Source organism: Sceloporus occidentalis, unplaced genomic scaffold (assembly GCF_023333645.1).
Source record: "Sceloporus occidentalis isolate IW3139 unplaced genomic scaffold, rSceOcc1.0.p SCAF_1, whole genome shotgun sequence".
Lineage (NCBI taxonomy): Eukaryota > Metazoa > Chordata > Lepidosauria > Squamata > Phrynosomatidae > Sceloporus > Sceloporus occidentalis.
In genome coordinates this window covers 133,416,722-133,440,722 of record NW_028316981.1, presented here as the reverse complement: position 1 = coordinate 133,440,722, position 24,001 = coordinate 133,416,722, and the positions used below count along the sequence as shown (strand labels likewise).

Sequence of the window (24,001 nt, the reverse complement as noted above, 5' to 3'; positions counted from 1 at the left end):
CACCTGGTGCACCCACTACCACTGCCATGAGTCTCTCACTTCTGAGGTCAGAACAAGGCAGCCAGCAATGATCACATAATGGGTGCCTTGTTCTGACTTTAGAATGAACAACTGGTGGTAGTTGCAGATGTGCCAAGTGGCCCAAAAGGACACCTGAGCAGACAACAACTTCAAAATGGAAATGGAGGGCTCTGGATCTTCCTGGAAGATCTGGATCAACAGTTAAGATATTTTACTCTGTTTTAATCCTGTTACATCTCGGTTCTGATATAGGATGTGCTGGATGTTGTCTGGACTGCCCACACCATACTGGGGTTTGGGCAGTGTGCCATCCAAACAAGACAATGCCAGAACAGGGGGGAACAGCCCTTTTGCCCATGCAGACAAGGCTCATGCTAAAACAAAAAAGTCAGGTTTTGTTTCACTGTCACTCCATCAAATTCCACAGAGGGAAGCTACATGAAGTCCACACCTTGTTTACTACACCTTGTTATAAGCTAAAACCAGTGTTTTCCTCAAATGATAGGAACGTTAATAATGAAATAAAGTATTTAATGAACCATAGTTGCTATTCTAGCTGATATCCCATTTATGCTGTCAAAAAAGCACAGAGACAAGAGCTCTGACCTCAGGTGGATTGTAGATGCTTCACTAGAGCAGCATATTTTGATCTCCTTGTTCAACAGACGTTTGCCAGATTTTGTGGATTCTGCCTATTTCAGTCTTTTGTTGCCACTGTTATCTAGTTTAGATTGCAAGTGTACCCGAGTAGGACCTGGGTTATTATATGTTCAGCCAGTTTTTTAAAGACATGTAAGAGACTAAGACACACATACATTGACAAGAGATTCAAGCCACACAGGTTGTGTGTTCTCTTTTAATGTATGGGCATCTATAAGCATAGCAGCAAACTGAAAGCTGTAACTAGAGCTATTTAGCTGGATGCTGCATCACTGTCACATTCTCTTCATGGGGAATGAGGCTCCCTGGAGCCACTGATCTCAGAAGGGACGTTGGAGTTTCTTAATGACAGCAAGACTAGGGCTGGATAATTTTGAAACTTTTTGGTCCTTTTAGCCCATTTCTATACACCGACATACCCACATACATATATTCACTACTACAAAGGCCACTTGAAAATTCATACGCATTCACCTGCCTCTACTTTTGTATACATTTATCCAGTCACATATGGGGGGGGGGGGGTGTTCATACAAATTTGTTTTCCCTAATATATGCAACTTTGTATGCCTTTTTTAGTAAAGAGAACAACACTGCAAAATTCAGAAATGAGCAGTAACTAAAGAATAATAATCTAATGGGACATGTATTACTTCAGAAACTGCAATTTAAGTTGGTACATATTCAAATGTGAAACTGAAGCCCTCTTCTGACCAGCCATTAAGGCCAGCCTGGGGGCGGGGCATTGCATCGCTTCCAGATGACACATGCCCTGACTCCACCCCCAGGATGCCATGACACTGCACACTGCTCCACATGGTGTGTGGCGTCATGGCACTCCTCCGGCCAGGCATTCATATGATGTGGCAATGCAGCTGTGAAACCCATTTGAGGGTTTGCAGTTCCTTTTTGCACCCTCAAAAGGCCAAATTGGGGCCATGGCATGAGGTTGCCCCAATTCAGTGCGAAAAGGGGCAGTCTGTAGAGCCCCAACCTCAATTCTTTTCCATTACTAAGCAAGTGGTGGCCATGTTTAACAGTGTTTCTACGTCTCATTTAGATATCTCTCTAGGTTCTGAGTAAATGTTATATTACTTTAAAATATTCTATGTGCATTTGTGTTGGAAAACATACAAAGATGTACTGCAATTAGATCCATTGAATTGTTGTAACTTTTTCACCATATTGCTGATAAATTTCCTCCACTATCTCTTGTGAAAGACTAGGAGCTGATCCTCATATTATTGTTACTAGGAAAGGGAACAGTATATATGTCAATGTTTGGAGGCGACTGAAGCAGTCTAATCTGAAGCTAAAACATAGTAATAGTTAAATGGTTAAATGTTGGAGATAGGAACAGAAATTATCGGCATTTAATAGTTAATATTTGTAATTGTAAATACTGAGGCAATTAAAAATGTGTCAAAGCCCCTATGGAAATTTAACATCGTAAAGGCATAAACAGGGGCCTTCCAGATGCTGTTGAACTGCAGCTTCCATCACTCTTTACCATTGGCTAGGACTGATGACAATTACAGTCTAACAAACATCTGAAGGGCCACAAAGGGACTATCCCTGGTATGACTGCATGCAAAAACAAATGAAGAGATGGAAAACCTATTTTAGGTTAAAGTCCTATGCCTCTAGGGGCTAAATGATGGTATGGCTTTCCCTATCTGCCTATTAAGGGAAAGGTCCACTGACAATCCATCCATGCAAGCCTCCTCCATTTGAGCACAGAAGTCTCTGCTTTCATTGTTGCACCACCATCAAGTGTAATAGCAAAAGGAGGGGGCATGCCAGAGACACATCAGTGGGCAATTTGTGGAGGCTTTGGACTGACAGATCTAAATTCCTTCCAGGACACCATACTGAAGGAGGTGGTACACTTAACCTTGGAGCCGTCATACCTATTTTCATTCCAACCAGCTCACTGCCTTCTTCTACTAGGGCAACATGAATCCAGCAGGGTATAGGAATCAGACAGAAGAATCCCCTCTCCACCTTTTGGATTATTGTGCCTGCTATTGAAAAGATCTAACCAAAATTATAGAATTACAGAATCATAGAGCTGGAAGAGACCCAAGGGCCATCCAGTGCAACCCCCTGATACACAGGAAGACACAATCAAAGCAATACATTGGCGGGTTACAGACCGCCATAAAGTACGCGCTCCGCGCGTACTAAGGTTAGGAAGGGCCGTATTAGGGTTAGGAAGGGTCTTACCTTCCTCATGGCCCTTCTTCCTAGTACGCACGGAGCGCGTCCTTAATGGCAGCGCCCATCCACATGGGTGCCGCATAGCGTCCAGATGTGTCGCAGCGGAAGTGATGCCGTGAAGGCGCGCTTTGCCCCTCGTGGCGCCACTTCTGCATTTTGAAAAGGAGCACCATTTCGGCGCTCCTTTTTCGCTATGCCGGGAAGCCTCGCGGTCTGGCCGCTGGGGCTTCCCTCCGCAGCGAATGGTGGCGGCAGGAAAACGGCTGCTTGAGGGCGGTCTGTAACCCGCCATTGGTACACCATAATATTAATCAAGAATGCAGCTCACTTCATATGACCTCTGAATTAAAAACAGAATGTATAGGGCAAGACAAAGCAGTCCATACCAGTACATGGTTTAGTGGACTACTAACTTCCTATTTCCCAGACAACAAAGTGCAGTGCATTTTCATGGGTTATTATAATTTGTTTTTCAAGTCTCTTAATCCTGCCCCACCACCATCTAGTTTACAGATTGTAAACCGCTTAGAGAGTGCTGAGTTCACTATTAAGCTGTTTTGAAATTTAAATGCTATTGCTATTGCTCTCTGCCACCATCCAATCCATTTTTTCACCAATTCTTACTGATAGCAAAGCCTTTACCAAGGAGGAAATGATCTTCAGACTGCTCCTCCATTGGTAGTCCAATTTATTTGTAGAAGATTAATATTCACAGAATGCTTTGAGGATTGAGAAAGTAACCATGAGAATTACATCCTAGATTTAAAAAAGACCAATGTTAAAACTGCTCCTCAATTATGGAGTGTCACACACCAGAAGTGTTCATTAAAATCTGAGAATTAAAAATGTTTCACTCAGCTAACTTCTTCATACTTTTAAGCATTGCCACCCCTCTGAGTTGTAATGTTTCTGCCTTTCCCTTTCTCTTTCTCTCACTCCTCACTGCTACATGGGGTTGCAAGGTTGAATTCAGGGCTCCTGTATTCGTAAAAGATCCTGGATCAAAAAGAGGTAATATAAGATCCAATCAGGCAGAACTATGATACATCTTTTCCCTCACCTCCAAAATTCACCTTTGAGGTGCCGCAACTACACACACCCCATTTACCGACTGATGGAAACATGAGAGAAGGTGCAGAGAAGACTCCAGCTCCATTCCTATAACTAGAGATACAGCAATAATGACCTCCAAAGCTATATATCCAACTACAGGAACAGAAATGATTATCTGCACCTTGTCTCTCTGCCAGCCAGTAAATGGTCATGTCCGGGGGAACAAGAGTTGGAGGAAGGAGCTAAAATGGCCATGTTAGGAGAGTGAAGGAAGAAACATGACATAGTTCTGTCCAACAGAGCTTTAGAGTAACAAATCAAGCTAGAGGCAGGGACATAGCCAGGATTTTAGGAAGGGGGGGGGGTCCAGATTAAGTGCCACCATTATAATGGGGCTTGGGCGCGGCAGAGCAGCAGCGCATGCCATTCATTTTTTTTATTGGAAGGAGAGGTCCGGACCCCACGGACCCCTTGGCTACGTCCCTGCTATAGGGGCCCCATCCCAAAATCAACCTGGCAACCCTAAAGCTACACTAGAGTCCACAAGGTCCAATCTGCAATGAGTACGAATGAGAGGAAGAACCGAGAAACAGGGGATGCGGCAGAGGAGCAATAACTGGATTCCAGGGATTGTGTTGTAACTGAGAGAGTAAGTAGGAGATCTAGATGGTCTCTTCTGGCTACAGGATTTTACCTGAGGTAACCCTCACATAAAATAAATGAAAGAAATAAGCAAGCTTGGGAAACTTGCTTTTTTGGACTGGAACTCTCATAATCCCCCAGCCAAGAACAAGTTATGGAAATAATGCACTGCCTAATCATGTGAGAACCACTATGTGTTAACATGTGAACTGAGTGCATGATTTTTGTTTCATTACTTATTCATCACAAAGTGTGCTCTTTAATGTTATGGACAATTCTGGCTCACCACAGAATGTTTTTGTAGTGAACACATGCCAGAATAAATACATGTTGCTACCTCACATTTTACAAAATCTAGCAGTGCAATAGAGTAAAATTTTCAGGGCTGAATACTGTTTGTGTGAAAAGAGGGCTTTCAGGGAGCCCCATGTACTATCCCAAATCGTCCCTTTTTTGGAACTGTTCATTTTTTGCTCCCCTTCTTGTCAGAGGTTACAGTGTTATTTCCCCCCCCCCCCCTTCTCTAGTGCTTCAACTCTCATAGAATATAATCCCAATCAATAAGAATTCATGTAGTATGGTGCCATGTGGCCCATCCAATCTGGCAATGTGGTGATATCATTGAGGGCACATGATGCCCTCGTACTGCCTTCACTCTGTGTGTGGATAGGTAACACAGCCCTATTGCCAAGGCAAGCTATACCCTTCATCCTCATCTTCACAAGAGATGAATAAACCCACTTTCATCAGCCAAAGAGATACATTAATGCATTTCTTCCTCATTCATGGGGCAACACTTTCACCCCTTTTACAGCATCCCATAAATTGACAAAATGCAATGCTACATTTGTTGAGAAAGGGTCCATATTTTCTGAACTATCATTAGAATTTGTCTATGAGTGGATTTTACCCACACATGGGATGAGGGAGAGGGACTGATAAGAATACTTACTAGCTCAGGCCACTTGATGTAACAACAGGTCATCACTTTATTTTGAGCATGTGTGAATATTGTTACCATTCAACCTGGTCAGTCTTTATACACTGCTTTATAAATGCAGACATCATCATTGATGTTCCCCAAAGCCACTTTCTATTCAGCCTGGCACTGTTAAATAGGTAGTGTGGTTGTTATTGCTCATATGCACTTCTTCCTTCTTCCTTCCTTCCCCTCCCTTTTCATTCTTTATTTTCTCCCAGTTTCAACATTTAGATTATAGTCTTCTCAGAACACAGACTTGGCTGTTTCTCATTATGTTTTTTGGTAGAACACCTTGAATATCAATTGTGATGTCTGTATATATAAAGCAGACTGACCAGGATGAATGGCACAAATCTCCACACATGCTCACACAGCAGTGGCCTGTTGTTAAATCAGGTGGTCTGGTCTAGTAAGTATTCTTATCAATTCTATTCCTACTCCCCCACCCCAAGGGTAAAGAAACCCACCTGTACACAATTTCTGATGATTCTTCAGAAAATATCAGCTCTTTCACACTACCCAATTATACTGAGCCCTCCACATTAGCTGGATTTAGGGTGGAGGACCCCCAATGAAAGTAAAAAAAAAAACACACAAATAAAAAACCCTACCTTTTTTAAACAAAGAGTACACCTCTGTAGGAATCTCTTAAGTCCTCCAGTACAACTGTATGGTCAGCATCCACTGGATTCTGTGTTGAGCACAGAATTGCACTGGAGGACCTACAAATGCCTAGAGAAATGTTTTTTCCAGCAATTGGTAGTTCCTCCATTGTGACTCTATGGTGAAATTCTGGCAGTCAGAATTTCTAGAGAGAATATATTACTCAAATCATGAATAATCAAATCTGCAAAAGTCAAAGCTACAAATGGGGAGGACTGACTGTATAGCAATCTGATTACACTTTAACTGCCATAGCAGCATCCTATAGAATCTTTCTGGAGTTTATAGTTTGATCAGAGGCACCAGAGGAGCTGTCTGTCTGAGACTTCAAAATGCCCTTCCCTCAACTGCCAATCCTAGGATTTCATGGTATGGACCATGAGAGGTAAAACAGAGTAGAGTACTACAGCTGTGTAGTGTGAAATGGCTCTAGGAAGAATTATCGTGGAGCTTTTCACAAACAGTGTACACCTAAACTCTGCACATGATCTCTTCCCCCACATACCATGAGGTGTTATACATTCTTCTTCATCGGTAGATCCACTCATATGTTCTCCTCTATCCCTGATCACTACTTGTAATACAGCTAGGCAAATATATCACATTTGGAGAATCCTGGTTGTAGAAATGTAGTAATTCCTAGATGGAAAATTTTCTGTAAGTTTTATATCTACCTGTTAAACTGTCCCTCCAAGAACAGAAATTGTCCAAGATTCATTACAAAAGTTTATTGTACATTTGTTTCTAATTTCTGATGGCATCAAAAACTGTGAGTTTAAATCAGGCTACTGTTACCCATGCTGACCTGTAGAAAGTGTTGTTTGCAGGTGCACTATAGGGGTTCTTGTTGTTGCAATCTCTGCCCACCACAGGAAGGTAGCCGTACGTCTTGAAATAACTCTCTGCTCCGAGCGCAATAATAGCCACACCATCCCGGACCTTTTGCCTCAAGCTCATTTTCCAGCTCTCAGTGACCACACTGATGAGACCAATAGGGAAAGAGGTAGGTGGGACATCCATGTTCCCCACTGCCAGACTAGGCACAATCCAAATGTAGCCAGGCCCAATCAAACCAGCCTGCTCTGCCATTTGAAAGAGATATTCTGCCTCTGTTCTTGAGCAGTACACAATCATCACCTGAGCATCAATCTGACGCAGCAACCTTTGGATTTTGGAGTCACTCTCATCTTGAGTCATCTCAAAAGTCAAGACATCCTGGATCTCCCAGCCAAAATAACTGGCATCTGTGAAGGACCGTATTACGTCCAAAAAGACAGTGTATCCTGGATATAGGCTGGTGATAACGGCAAAGGAGCTCCAGTCGTATTCCTCCAAAACTTTGAAGATCACCTGTATCTGCTGTTCAATTGAGACACCCAGCTGTAGAAAGGCAGAGCCAGGCTCCTAGAAAAGGGGAGACAATGAATTAACATATCTGTGAATAACAAGCAAACAGCTTACAGTCCTTGACTTTGCAACTTCCTAGGTGACAATTACTTCAGGGAGGAAATGATGGACACCATCAAGGGCTGATGGTTGTCATTTTGTCTGATCCCTGATCTTTCATTATGATCATTATTTTGGCTGGAAACTTCTTTTTCAGCTCATAATGACTGTTGTTTAATTTTCTTTGAATTTTACATAAACCTTTGTCCCATGATGTGTGTCTGGATGTACTGGCAAACTCAAACACAGAGACATATGTACAGTGGGCCCTCCCCTTATGCGGGGATCCATTCCGGATCCCTCCACGTAAGGGGAAATCTGTGTGTGCTGGAGCCCTATTAGAAATAATGGGGCTTGCACCTGTGATGTGCAGTGGCATGTGCCCCATTACTTCTTCTGGGGCATGCGAGGGGCTTTCTTGGCGCAGCTTTCAGCGTATACTGAAAGCCACATATGCCGCACCCACGTAAACCATGGGCACACTGTACATGCAAAGCAAGAATTTTCATAGTCTCAGTTGCTCAATCATCACTCACCACACAGTCTTTTGAAGCATTCCATTTTTGAAAGCAATGAGAAATGCCACAGACCATAAGTGATTTTCATTTCTTTGAGAATTCAAATTGTTTGAATGCAAAATTTCATACAATGAAAAATTCTCTTACTATCACCATGTCCCAGCCAATCAGCCAAAGCAGAGTGGGAATTCAATCTCACTCTTATTTTATTTTTCTAGTTTTTAAATCCTAGTCTTAAAATACAAAGAAAAAAAAATGCACAGATAGAATGTATTTTGCTAAATTCTAAGTGTTTGGGTACATGTACCTGCCACTATCTTTGTCATCTTTTCATTTGTCTAATTACCTTCCTTCATCTCCTAATAAACAAATCTCAATTTATCTAAAGCTATCTTTTAACTGCTGGGGAGGGGTAGTTGCAGGAACTCATTTGAAATTGTAGCAAAATGTCTTAAATCAAGTCACTGCAACTTCTAAATGAATTATTTATTGAAGAGATGCATAACTGCCTTGAGTCCCTGTATCAGGAGAAAGGCTGGATATAAATGAATAGAATAAATAACAACAACAATAATAACTGTCCCAAAGAAGTTGAAATCACAGATAAAGAGTTTGTAGGAAATAAACTGGTAGTGAGAATGAGAAAGGATTTACTTTGGCTTTCGAGATGGAGGAGGAAGGTATGGGGCTGTCATTTGACAAAACAGGAGATTCCTTCAGAAGACAATGGGGGCAGGCATATAATGCTATTACAACTGCCACAATGAAAATGGAATCAAAATGAACAAAATATCTGTTCAACCCAAGGACAACTTAGACTTTGAAGAAGAACCTTCCTGGAAAACTGAGGCTTGAGATTAAACTACCGTATATACTCAACTATAAGTCGACCTCATGTATAAGTCGAGGACAGGTTTTGGGGCCAAAATTATGGCTTTTGATATGACCTGTACATAAGTCAAAGGTAAAACTTAGGAGCATGTAATGAAATATGTAAAAGTTGAAGCAAATGAAAATAATGCTAAAGAACTTACAAAATTACAGCAGGCATAACTGTTTGTACTCAAACTAAATGCTGAATGGATGAGAGAGTAGAAGGGGGTCAATGCTTCTAGGAAAGATTAAACTCTTGCCTTTCCCCAGGGGATGGATGGAGATATATATATACGAGCTAAAGTACAGTACTTACATTGACCCGTGGATAAGTCGACTCAGTTTTTTTATATACATGAATATATACAGTACTAATTCAGAGTAGGAGGCATTATTTCTAAGGAAAATCTGCAACATGTAAAAATGTCCTAGGTTGACAACAGGTCCAAAGCAACCTCTCCATGAGGGAAGATTACAATACCTGGGGCTCTTTAGTGTAGAAAAGAGGCAACTGGGGGGGGGGGGGCATGATAGAGGTCTGTAAAATTATGGGAGATGTTAAAACATCCACTGAGACTAGACAGAACAGAAACCAATGAAAATGATAATTGTAAATAATGTGCCTGATCTTTAAAACTTCTCATGTGACTTGAGACTGAACCATTTGGTTATGTGTGACAAACTAGTTACTGAATCTTTGATGGCCTGAACTAGAATCTAGAACAATATCAGTTGTAGCTGAAATGGAAACATAACTGGAGGAAAAGATAAACATTTGAGACATTCTTTAATTGACTGTAGTTTGGCAAAATGTCCCAATCAAGATAAAATGCATCCATGCCAGACTAAAGTACATGAAGTTGTCATGTTTCAAATAACACAAACCATAATTATGATTAATCACAGTTTAGGGTTCAAAATGTAATACTCAACTGTTGCTAGTAAAAAATGGGTATGACAGCTTCTCATCTTCTCATGGCCTCCCAAGAAAGTGAGAGGATGCATGAGGTTGATTTATTTGCATAATACTAAACCATAATTTAGCATTATAGCTGACCGAAAGGGCAAGGTGAAGTTTTTCTGTAACAAAACTGTAGATAAATAAAAAACCAACCACAAGCCAACAGTTCCCTGAGAAATTGTAATAAATGCTGGGCTGAATCAAGCTGAAGGGGGCTTCTCCCATCACTGTTAAAATATTAATCACTATTAAAACCTAAAATAGAGTGTTTACAATATCCCTCAGGGAAATTATCCTTTGTGCCATAAAGTATAGCCCTATAAAGTTATAATCACACCTTAATATACTTAAGTTGTCTATTAAAATATAAAAATGAGCTCACATTTGCATGATCTCACGGTTTATATTAATATATTAAAATACCTAAGCAGCAAATGATCTGATCACACAAAAATAAGGTTCCAACTGTTGATTAGATTCAGCTGCTGAAAAAGGTTAAAAACAGAAAAGGAACTGTGTGGTTATTTGGAGGGGAAAGGAAATGCTTTTTCCCCCTAAGAGTAAAACAGTAATTAGAAATGTTTGGACTGCTCTCTTTGTAGTTTGATTATGTCAACATGTCCTTTTACATGAAAGGTTCCCATTTTATTGAGATGGGTAGCTGAGCATCCATCCACATGCACAGTAGTATTTCCAGTTGTCCCCTTGAAACAGTAAACACTGGACACACAGAAAGGTCCCTCCGTGTAATCCATGCAGCATTTGTGACCTGCTGCTGACGCACGTCATACTGAGGAAAGAGGGGAGGGAGGAAAGAGGGAGGGAACACAATATGGTCAACTCTGCATGTTTCTGAAAGATATGCTCTAAGTAAGCCTCCACTGGTATTGTTTTGTTCCTAAGGGAAGGTCTATATTGTGAAAACATTAGACAATTACGACAACTTTCTATTCATTCAGCAGTTATTTGAAGATTTCTTTTTCCTCTTTTTCCTTCTTCTTGGCACCTTCCAGTGCTGCCTCTTTGCTCCTCATGATTGCATGGGCTTTTCTTTTATGCATACGAATGCTAGGCTGCATTCTCACTGTACAATTGTAGGTTTCACTGCAATTGCTCCATCCTATGGGATTCTGGGATTTGCAGTTTAGTGAGGTGCTTAGCATTGTCCATTTTTCTCTGAACTGCAGCAATAGAGCTCTCTAGCAGAGAAGCCTAAATCCATCAACAAACTACAAATTCCAGAATTATAAAATGGAGCTGTGGCAGTTAAGGGGGTATAAAATAGCTTTAACTGTAAAGTACATACACCCTGATTAAGGCAGTGATGGAGAAAAGGTAGGTTTGAGGCCACTTGGAGGTCTCTGGGTGATTTGCAGTAGATTGGCAAAGGTTTCTCACTTTTAACTGTTTGGCAATAGTGGCAGCACTCTCTCTGGCTACAGAACATTAAGGAATGTTTGGCGGAAACAAGTATACTTTATTTAAAAAAGACTAGTTTCTTAGAAAGCTCGGTTCTAGAACTGAAAACAAATTCTTGGGCTGAGCTTGTCCTCAGATGTATCCTTTACCTTTCTTTAATTCTCAGTTTATGAGCTGGTGCAAATACATTACATTGGGACCAGTCAGTCAATTGCGGGTGGGCGCGATGTCCATCTCAACATAGATCCTACAAGCCTGAGATCTGCTTACCCTGGTCAAAAACAAGCTTCATTTTTTATATACCGCTTCATACCGCCTAAGCAGTGTCTAAGTGGTTTACTACTGTAAGCTAATTTACCCCCAACAATCTGGGTACTCATTTTAGTGACCTCGGAAGGATGCAAGTCTGAGTCGAGCTTGAGCCCTTTTGCTGGTCTTGAATTTGCAACCTTATGGTTTTTGAGTGAGTGACTGCAGTGCCACCAGGGCTCCTCAAAGAAATCAGTTCTAGAACTGAAAACAAAGGCCCTATTTGGATTACCTATCTGAAAGAAATGCTACATAGATATTCAGTGATATATAAAGAAGCCTTCCCAGGCATTGCATAATTATCGCTTACTATTTGATGTTCTTTTGGTGCCTGTTTATCGATCCATTTCCTGTATTGCTATGTACTGTATATGCATTATCCTACTTGAGAGTATGTATTTTCCCTGGAAAATGATTAACCATCCATTATGAAGCCAAGCCCTCCCTCCAGTCCATCTGCCTTGGTCCAGGCCTCGGAGGGAGAGAGGAACTGCTGGACCTCTTACCCTTTCCCTCCACCACTCCCTTCTCCTTCTGTGTCATGTCTTTTTAGATTGTAAGCCCGAGGGCAGGGAACCATCTAACTAAAAAGATTGCATGTACAGCGCTGTGTAAATTTACAGCGCTTCATAAATAAAGGTTAATAATAATAATAATAATAATAATAATAATAATAATAATAGTGATGTAATTTGTTCCAGCCCGCCATCACCACAAGTCTCCCTTACCTCAGCTCCTTTGTGAGCTGTTCCTATCCCAGCTGTGCAACATTGCTCAGGAGAGCACCTCCACTGGTCTGATTTCTTGCAGGGAATAGACCAGGGTCCCACAACATCACTTCTCCTTCAGCCTCATGAACTCTCTGGGCAACTCTGCTAATATATCAGGAGGCTGCAGTATGGCATACCAGCAGAATTACTCTGTATTTTTCAGAGTAAAATGGATAGGAAAATCTGTTGGTTTTGCTTTCACTTGTTTTTGAATTTTATTAAAAACCTCAGGTTTCATATCCTGAATATGAAGTGATTTGTGAATTCTGGTGACAGTCATCACTATCATCTACTCCCCACCTTTTCCCCTGGTTAAGTCCTTCAGCATGGAACTGAAATAAATTTTGTCTCCATTTGTGTTCACGAAAGTTAGCAGGCAGAGCTACACACAGCATGAAGAGCTCTATGTTGTACTCGCATGCCATTTGCATGTTACAGATGAAAAATTTATCAGGGCAGGGGGAAGGTAGCAATAGCAATAGCAAGTACATTTGTATACCATTTATCAGTGAACTAGCAATCCCTAAGTGGTTTACAATGTGTAAGGCAAGTTAGCAGATCTAATTCAGTTTTATTACACCAACCTTTAGGGCTCTTTTAAGAGAGGTAAGCTTTGGACCTTGATAGATGGATGGGTCTGTTTCAGTTTCTCTGCTGCCTGAATTTTTTTTTAAAATTTCATGCCCATCCTCAATATGAATTATGTGCCTTCAAGTCATTACCAGCTTATGGCAACCCTAAGGCAAACCTATCACAGGGTCTTCTTGGCAAGATTTGTTGTCAAGAGGTGTGTCTGTGTGTGGGGTGTCATTTCCTTCCTCTAAGGCTACATTTGCTGATTCTTATTGAAAGCAAACTGAAATGAAATTCTCACCCATCTGTACTTTCAGGCAAGGGTGTTTCTTAAAAGCCTTGTTGAGAGCACACTGTTGCAGCACCATGGACAGCAACATCATTGATGCATCAGGACCAAGCTTATGTGCCCTTCTCAGCCATAGCTGTCTGCTGTTAATGATTCCAGGCATGCTTCCCTCCATGGGCCTGCCTATAATATGGGTGGAGGGAGTGAAGGAGTCTTTAACTGTGCCAGGTTTGTACAGGATGAAACTGTCAAGCCATTTACCCTCCCTATACTTAACCTGACCGCAGTCAGTTCCTCCAGCCATTTTAATCCCTTTCTGACATGGGGCCTGAACAGACAGGCTAAAATAAAGCTGCTTCAGGTCACTTTGGAGGTATGTTGTTTAAATGACACATGCATCTTAAGAGACCAGAAGCAGTGTCAAAGCTCTGCTCCAGTACATAGGACAAGAGCGTGGCTTTGGTGTGGCTTCTGGTCTCTTAAGATGCGTGTGTCATTTAAGTAGCATATCTCCAAAGTGACCAGAAGCAGCTCTATTTTGGCCTGTCTGTTTGGGTCCTTAGTTATCTCTGATGCCAAAACCAGGAACAGCCAACTGCATCCAGGTAATTCACCAGAAGCAGAAAAGGTTTCATGGCCTCTCTGCAGTATGAACCTTTCTCCACTGATCCAAGACTCTGCCCTACACTACCCACTGGCTTTACATGTCAGTACAAAGTACATGTGAATGATGGATTCTTCATGGCTGGTTTATCTGCTATTCTGCGTGTGGAAAGAGCAAAATTAGGGACAGTCCTGAATTCACAGGTCCTGAGCAGGTCTGTTGATGCCCAGGGCCCTTAGAGGTCTCTCATCCATAGGGTCTCCATGAGTATACAAAGGGATCTTACAGCACCTTTGAGATTAACTGAAAGATCAAAGTTGGTAGCATGAGCTCTGGTAGACCTGAACCTATTTCCTCAGATACATTCTTTATGTATTTTATTGTTCTGCCTGTACTTGTATTTTTATACTAGGTTGTAATCCCACCTCAATCCACCCGGGAGAGGCGGAAAAAGATAAATAAAAATGTATATTATTATTATTATTATTATTATTATTATTATTATTATTATTTGGTGGTGCACCTAAGGAAGAAGGCTCAAGGCTACAAAAGCTCATGCTACCAACTTCTAACTTTCAGTTAGTCTCAAGGGTGCTGTAAGATCCCTTTGCATACTGGTTTTCCAGAATAACCCATCTTAGTCTTTGTCTCCATAAGCTACAGTTGACTTGGTAACAATTAACAGTAACAAAACAAGTACATGGAACTACTTCAGATACTTGCAACCTCTGTGTGGATTCTTCCATTCCTTCCTCTAGCATGGGATCACCCTATGGTGTACATTCTTATTCATGCCCTGCCATCCACCAATAATCAATATGTAGCATGTGTTCATGACTGTATTTTAAGAGCAATTGGAAGAGGAAGAATTCCACATGAAGTTATGCTGCTGTTTCCACTCTTGGTTTACTCACATCTGATGAGAGTCTAGTCTCTTCCTGTAGTGTCTGCTCTCATGTAGCAAGTTATTATTCTGGAAGATTCTTGTAAGCATATTTTCACAAAAACTGACACAAATCCACTTTACAAGCAAATAATTTGCTTGCAGGGTATGGAGGTAATAACCATGGATTTCTAACCTCCTAATGAATTATCACCTGGGTATTCTGCCACGTTAGCTCTTTTAGATGGCATAAACCACAATCCTCATTGAATGTGAAAATGTGCTACATACACACATACAATTCCACCCAGCCACATGGTTCCCAGGTATGCAAGTCTGCTTGAAAAGGCAGCCACTTGCTCCCTGGCCATTTCAAGGCTAGAGGAAGGTGTGGGGGCACCCAAGAACCATCTGATTGCTGTAATGCAGTGATGAGTTTACAACAGCTTTCTCTCTCCTCTCAGATCTCCAGCAGCACACTGGAGATCCAGAAGATGACTGTTCTTTTCTCCTGGATACTGCCTAGAAATCCCACACCCTTCCTTAGCCACTAAATGGACATGCACTCCTCAATGAACCACTAAATGGCCAAGAGAAAGCATGACTGTCCTTTACAGCAGGCTTGTAATGTGCAGGGGAGGTGCTGTAGAAGCAGCAACACTTTACACAATTATTATAAAGGGGGCATAAACATGTGTAAAATACATGCATGTCCCTAACAGGATTCCAACTATGGGGGTAGCAGTGGCCCAGAACCTCTTTTGAATTGGCAGTGAGAACCCGTAATTAGTCACCTATGGCCCCCTCTACATATTGTTTTACAGCACACGTTTCCCTCCACCTTTTGTTGACTGCAATTCACCATCAGCTGTGTAGCCAACTGTATCAATCAGGAGGGATCATACAGACCAACAACATCTGAAGGCAGAGCCAAAGTTTCCTTTCCATTTTATGTAGTGCACATTGATATGGGATCAAGCACTTATAGGGCCAGGCAAGGACAAAGAGACAGACCCAAGAAGGCTTGTATGATTCCTGATTGTGCCTTGAAGAGGTTTGCCTCCAAAAAGTAACACCCGTGAGAATCCCAGTCTGGTCAAGTAAATAAAAACAAATTGTGCTAGTTATGAATAAGGCACAGAGAAAGTTTACACATTTCCCTGTGAGCACATGACAGTAACTATCTCTGACACACTGTGCAGGAAAGCAAGCTAAAAATAATTACTCAGTGCACTCTCCACCTGTAAGGAATCAAAGTACCCTACAGCAGCCACTGCAGTGTACTTCCAAGTGCCATGAGCTGGTGAGTTAAGAAACTACCACTGCATGGCTGAGATGAACTATGGAGCTGAATTTCCCCCTCACTGACCTGAGTAGCATCCCAATAGTTCTGATGGGGTGAGGATTGTAGATTATGCTTGGCTTTCTTCCTCACAAACCCCTTCTGAACTTTAAAATTCACTGGTAGAGGAAAGACACAATCACTTGTTTGTACTAGTTTAGAATAACTAGTCCAGAAATCAATAAACAGATGTCATGTATTGACAAAGCCATTGGCCACACGCTTTCCCACATACAAACCAACACAGGCCATTTTTCCCAATTTCAGCAATATAAAAGACTCTCATTAGACATCCTATAATCAAAGAAGATTTATCCCATTTCCATTTCCTTGTCCAGACAGTATCAGCAGCAGCCAAAAAATGATAAATGGTTAGCTAAATCACCAGATGAAAATACAGAGTTCTTACACATCACAAGAAACATGCAAAGCCTAGGGGAAGCAATGCTGATTGTCAGGATTTGGGCCCTTGTCCTTCTACATGCTCAGCACTTTTAGATGATCCCCCAATAGTAAAAAGAAACAGTACAACAATGTGCTTAGGAAAAAGAAAATATATATATATATGTAGTACAGAATGGCTAGACTGGCTCAGTTTGTATGGAGTGCTGTAGTATTTAAGAGAGAAAATGTTCCTTTTTTATGTAATAATTGCATTTATATCTGCCTTTCCTCCAAGGAGCTCAAAGCACTGCACTTGGCTCATTCCTCCCTACTTTATTCTAGCAACAACCCAGTGAAGTAGGCCAAGGGTAGACAGAATGACTGGTCCAGGCTGAGAGAGTGGTGATTCAGGTAGTGATCACCCAGATTCTATTATCACCCAGTGAATTTTATGGCTGGAGAGGGTACCTGAACTTGGATTTTCCATACAAACTTTCATTCAGTGGTAATAATGATAATAACCTGAGTAGGGCATAAGCTGTATGTAGGACAAATCATCTAGTTCTAGACCCTTTCTATGGGGAGATGGACCATAATAAAACCTATATCCTCCATCACTTTAACAATGTATCCAAATCATGTTGATTACAAGGTGTTACAAGAGGAGAGCAGGAGCAAAAGGACATTGTGGCAGAGGTTCATGCAAGCCAAGAACTGCTTAGCAAAACAATACAAATGACTCAATTAACTTTATTACAAGTATACAGCTGGCCTCAGACATTTATGTATTATTATAATGATCCTGTTCGACAATACGTCAAAGCCCCTGACATCACCTTCAAGGGGTGAAAGAAATAATAAAAGACCACCTGCTGCCATGTAAGCGTACTCTTGAAGATCATCACCCAAGGCCCTTCTCCAGGTCACCAGAGAGAACAGTGGCAACTGACAGTAGCCATTGCCTTTTCTCAGGCAACTTCTGGTTGCACACCTAATGTTCTGCATTGAGGCACTAGTCTAAGGCTTTCTCTTGTTTACTGAGGCATTTGATGATTAAGTGTTCTGCCTAGCTGCTGAAGGGAGTTAGAAGGCTTTTTTAATTGCTAGATTATTTTGGATGTATTTTCATTGGTTTTCATTTTAAAATAATTCACTGTGATATTTTAACTATTGGGAGTTGTCTTGAGATTTCTTGGGAGATTACATGGAATCTTGAAAAACAAACTTAAAGAAGAAGAAGAAGAAGCAATCGATAGATTCTCTCCAGACTTCAAACAGATCTGCCAGGACCAGAGACCAAGCTCATGCAACTATTGATAAATAAGAGAGGGTTTTTTTTAAGCATAAACAACTTCCTATGGATTTTTTATTCCACTACTTGGCATATAACTGTAATAAATTTAAGAACAGATGGAAAAAAGGAAGAGAAGGGATATGATGGACTAAGGAAGCAAGGAAAATTTTTATTTCATTTCATTTCATTTCATTTCATTTCATTTGTATGTTGCCTTTTGCCCAGAGTGAGAGCCAAGGCAGCTCCCAGAGAGAGTCAATAAAACGGTCACAATATATTTTTAGAAAATTAAATTTTCCATATAAAACAATATAAAATCACACAAAAGTTTAAAAAGATAAATAAAACATCCCAATTAGAAGCTCTCCTGCTTACACATTAGAAGTGTGATTAAACAAAAAGCTCTTTGCCTGACAGTGAAAGGAAAGCAGGGAGTGAGCCAACTTTGCTTTCCACAGAAGGGAGTTCCAGTGGGTGGGAGCAGCCACTGAGAAGACTCTCTCCTGTGTCCTCACCAAGTGAGCCTATGATGGTGGTGGGACTGAAAGAAAGCCTTTCCCTGAAGATCCTAGGGTTCATATCGATAGATACAGTAAGAGATAAAAGACAAGAAAGGAGAGAAGGAAGGATGGGTGTTTATGAATATTGTATTCTGCCCATTTCCAGCCCAGTCACCCAGAATAACAAAGAGGTATCACCTTAGGTGTCAGGACCACAGCAGATCCTCCACTGATACTAATGATAGGTACATGGGTCTGGGATGAGATGAAGTCCAGAATCTGTGCCACAGCCTCTGTGCCGATGTTGTCCTCAAATACAATCCCATGGATCTTTGTGCTGGATAGCATGCCACAGATTTGGGTCAAGAGAGTGCTGGGGTTGGTGTCATTCACTACCACTGTGACTGGATGAATCTCCAAAGGCATGTCCAGGAAACTTTGGTGCGACAGCCGGTTGCGGATGTGGAGAGGGTACAAGGATCCTCCAAAAACTATAGCCACATTCACCACTGGTTCCCTGGAGCTTGGCAAGAAAGTATCCATCAGGACAGCTGAACAGCCCAGTACCATGGACAGCACCAGGATGTTTCTCAGCGCTCTGCCCATGTCCACCATGGAGTCCCTGCAGCCCAGAACAAAGATAAACCACAGTTGGAAAAGGCAAAAGTAAAAGAACCAGAAATGAGGAGAAGGGAAGGAAGGTACATACATTGCTTTTCACCAATAAGATATCAGAGGGCCTTGTCACCTATTTTGCATCAAGAAGCCTGGGTTTGTTACTGAATGTACATGGGATGGAATGCCAATTACAGCTCTGTTAGTAGAATAACTCTCTAAAATACTATTCCTAAACAGCCATTTGCTTCACCTACAAATTATATGTTTTGTTTTATGCTTTTAAAAAACCCTTAGGTCAAGACGTAAAATGTGCAATGTGCAAAAAAAAAAGTGATGTGAGTACAATTCATGTACAATAGCTGCCTTGAGTCTCTATACTGGGAGGAAGGCAGGATATAATTAAACATAATAATAATAATAATAATAATAATAATAATACAATTCAGTTGGGCTCCACAAAGCATTGTTCTCCCCGTACTTTTACACTTGCTCATCTGGTATTTCTACTTCTCATCACATTAACACACCTTGGCCAAGATCCTGTTTGATGCTGTCAGATGGATCAAGGGGAATTTTCTGTCTTTTTCTGAGATTAGCCAAGTAGAGTTAATTCTGTTTTCCTTGAAGACATCAAGAGAGTTCAATTGGGCTGACTGTTCAGTTATTAGCCTGAACAGGCAAGAGCTTAAGCGAGTGACAGATGAGCAAATAAATAAACAAGTGTTTCTGTTTATTCCCTGAGGAGGGTTTCCCCCACTCCTCCTGGCCACCCACTCCTTCTAAAAGAATTTCAAGCAAAATCACCAAATGAACAAAAATGATAATGCCACAGAAACCAGAATGCAAAAGGAACACAACAATCAGAAAGACAAAAGGCAAAAGGTCAAAGGTTTGGGAAATGCAGGTCAAGAAGTAGTGAGAAGGTGGAGGAAGGTCTAAATTTCCTATATAATGCAGAAACAGGGAACCTGTGCAAATGCTTTTGCATTATATAGGAAATTTAGACCTTCCTCCACTTTCTCACTACTCTTTAAAACTTGTTCACTTCTCTCAATGCAATTTCCCTCTGCTGCCATCTTGTGGCCAATTTCCTTTTCTAGAACTAATTTTACTCTCTTTTTCTTTCTTTCTTTCTTGTAGTTGTTGTGTGCCTTCAAGTCATTTTTTAAAAACTTATAATCAAGGCAACCCTATCATGGGCTTTTCTGAGGCTGAGAGTGTGTGACTTGCTCAGGGTCACCTGGTGGGTTGTAATGGCTGGGTGGGTAATCAAACCCTGGTCTCCAGTCACAGTCCAATGTTCAAACCATTACGCCACATTGCACTGGCTATTTCAATTGAGCTTCAGCTTATCTGTCGCCTCTTTGTTTTCTTAACAGGAGCTTCTAGGCTACCCATATTTACTCTTCTTTGTGATCTTAGTTGGAAAGGCTCTTCTAATGTACAACCTAATTAAGACCTGCCCTCCAGCCCCCACCAGGCTTGAGGATAAAATGCCTGGTGCTTTGTACAGCTGACAATCAAATATTTAAAAGGAAAGACTCTCCCATCTCATAATTTAGCTGCTCCATAAATCATCTCAACTGCGTATTACTTCCTGACATCACTGCTGGTAAGATGTCTTGCTACCAGTCCATCACTCAAGGTCCTAAGGCTTCATACACCCCCCACATGCATGCAAACACTTTTGCTACATGAAGTGAAAGATCAGTGTACCACATCCCATCTGAGAAAGCTCTCCGAGCAAATGTAGGGCCTGGCTGGCTGATCCAAGGTGCCACTCAGTCAGAGCCAATTGATGTAGTGGACTAAACAGTAGTCCCAGTCACCTTGTGAACAACACCTGCCTCTTCCAGCACTAGGGGTGGCTCTTTTTTGAGTCGTGCATTCTTATCTTTTTACTCCAAAATATAGTCAAAGCACTGCATATTTTACCATTTATTTATTTAAAATATTTATATTCAATGTTTCTGCTTCTGAGAAGCCCAAGGCAGCTAACAGCACAGTGTTTTTTTAAAAACTGATCATGTAATATTAAAATGCAGAGTCTGATGTACTGGTCTGAGCATTAGGATTCAAATTCCCACTTGGCCATGGAAACCCACTGTATGACCTTGGGCATGTCACTCTCTCTCAGCTTCTAAACAAACCTTGCCAAGAAAACGCTGATAGATTTGCCTTAGGATCACCATAAGTCAACTCAAATGAATTGATGGCACACAACAATAAAATATTAAAACAGCAAACCAGAGAAAGTTGAGGGTTTTTTTTTAAAAAAATCAAGAGAATAAAGATCAGCAGGCCAGCCAAGCCAAATATCTGCTGGAGCAGGTAGGTTTTCACTCAGCATTTTAAATCCAGTGAGGATAGTACCAGATAAACCTCCCATAGGAAGGAATTGTACAGCCTGGTGGCTTCCACCTCAGGAAAGTGATGAATCTGCTCTTAATATTACTCCAGAGTTTAGAGGAGCTGTCCAAGGTGCTGATCCTATTTTGCTGGGAGCTTCATTGCCTTGTATTGCTCTTTTAAAGTGTGGTCCAAAACACATCACAGAAATAATCCAGTTTGAGACTGCTTTAACTGCCCTAGCTCAGTTCTAGGGGATCCTGGGATGTGTACTTTGTTGTGGCAACAGAGCTCTCTCACAGACAAGGTTAAATGTCTCACAAAACTACAGTTCCCAGAATTCCCTAGCAATGAGCCAGGATTGTTAAAACTGTCTCAAACTGGATTATTTCTGCAGTGTGGTTTGGACCTATGAAATAAAAACCCAGAGCACATTCACCACATCCATGACAGAGAGCCACCAGCTGCCACTGAGGCCACTGTGGGTGCTAGTACCTCATTCCAGTTCTTACCAAGCATAGATACTGATGCACACGATATCCAATTCAGTATTTTTAATTTCAAATTTTTCCATTAGAGAGTCATTTTTAAATCTTTCTGCTAATTGTTGATAAAGAAACCAATGCTTTTTGGATATCCATGTTCTTAATGTTCTCTAGTTTCTTAAACATGAAGTTATTCAAGTTATCTTTTGAGAGTAGATCTTCATACCTCAGCCAACTGGAGATCTGAGTTCTATTATAAAACGCCTCGTGGGGTGAAACCCATCCTGGTATTTTAACATAAAAGAGATGTTTTACCTTGAGCCAAACATTAAGAATTGCTTTTCGCACAAAATGATGTTCAAACTCAATCTGGATTTTGTTGCATGACTGACTTTTTAGTTATGCCAGATTGCATTTAAAAAACAAACACTCCCATCTTTAGTTCTTGTGAGAGTACATGAACATATGAAGGGACCAGTTGGATCAGGCCAAAGGTCTGTTTAGCCTACCAAACTATTTCCTACTGTATTCAAGCAGCTGCCTGGTTAGGAGGCCACAATGGCAATAGCTCTCTGTGGTTACGAATGGAGGGTGGAACTCGTGCAGAGAATACAAGGCCATGTTTTTGTATCTCACTTCATTGGCCACAGATCCCAATCCTGATTGGTCATTCCATCAGCCATTTCCAATTTTCTACCCATTTCCTTTGGCAAGATCTGACATAGCCATCAAAAGGGCAAATTTAACCTGTTACTTATTGGAAATGATTATGCAAATATATGAAAAGCATCATCATTTCCAATAAGTAACAGGTTAAATTTGAAAACTCTTTCCTAGAGGGAAGTATATCTCAGCTTGTTGGTCCTATAACTGTGGAAATGTTCACACCTCTCTCTCTCTCTCTCTCTCTCACACACACACACACACGCACGCACGCGCATGCGCACATGCACACACACACACACACAAAAGACTGAGCATTAACAAATGCTTTTATTCCAAACCTTTTGAAAATGAAATTATCTCTCCATAGTGGAAAAATGGCACCATCCCTCTTTTGAATCACTTCCTTCTCTCCCTTCCTGCCCTGTGTTAACACACATGAAGCTAGAAAATCTTTCAGCCTACATGAAGTTAACTGCAATTCCATAAAACCTTGATCCAAAATTCTAAGGCAAATGCAACCTTTAGAATTATGCAATGGAAATATATTTGCAAATAGATTCTGGTTTTGGATAAGGGGTGAGATTCAATTAGCAGGCTGACACAGTATACATTTCTACTGTAGCTAGGTACCCCTGTAGCTAGGAACAATTTGTAAACTTTTTTTTTACTTCGCCGATTCTCAAAAGCAGCAAAGATAGTTACTTTTTAGTCACTTAAAAACCACACATCAGAATGCCACAAGCCACTGTGGTACAAAATACCTTCTTCTCCCAACCACTTAATTGTCACTTCAGCAACCAAAACTGAGCATGAGATGGAAGTAGTAACATGTAGCACAACATGAGCCCACAATTCAATCAGGTGATACACCCTCTCCACCACTCATAATCAAAAAGATTCCCATGATATAGTTGTTAACTGCCATCCAGTCTACCCTGACTCACGACAACCCTGTGGATGAGGCATCTGCAAGATCCCCTGTTCTCCATTGCTCTGCTTAGGTCCTGTAGATTTAGGCCTGTGACTTCTCTGGTTGAGTCTATTTGTCTGGTGTGTGATCTTCCTCTCTTTCTGCTGCCTTTCCTAGCATTATTGTCTTTTCTAATGAATCACACCTTCTCATTATGTGGCCAAAGGATGACAGCCTCAATTTAATCATCTTGGCTTCCAAGGAGACTTCAGGCTTGATCTGTTCAAGAACCCATCTGATTGTCTTTTTGGATGTCCATGGTATCCTCAGTACTCTTCTCCAGAACCACATCTCTAATGAATTGATTTTCTTCTTATCCGCTTTCTTCACTGTGCATCTCTCGCATCTGTACATGCAATGGGGAATACAAGGGCTTGGATGATTCTAACTTTTGTGTTCAGTTGTATATATTTACTCTTTAGGGTCTTGTCTAGTTCTTTCAAAGCTGCCCGTCTCATTTCTAGTATTCTGATTTCTTGACTGCAGTCCCCATTCTGATCAAAGTTT

General features: G+C 41.1%; 1 protein-coding gene across 1 annotated transcript in view; it reads right to left on the bottom strand.

The window, feature by feature from the left end:
• Positions 1-24,001, bottom strand: part of GRIN2C (glutamate ionotropic receptor NMDA type subunit 2C) — a 109,991-nt gene that overhangs the window by 47,889 nt on the left and 38,101 nt on the right. Inside the window, exons 2-3 of the mRNA XM_089536785.1 lie at positions 18,605-19,028; positions 7,047-7,645 (exon numbers count right to left, since the gene is read on the bottom strand). Of these exons, the coding sequence (XP_089392911.1) occupies positions 7,047-7,645; positions 18,605-19,021 (1,016 nt within the window). The 5' untranslated portion in view covers positions 19,022-19,028. The remainder of the gene's footprint in view (positions 1-7,046; positions 7,646-18,604; positions 19,029-24,001) is intronic.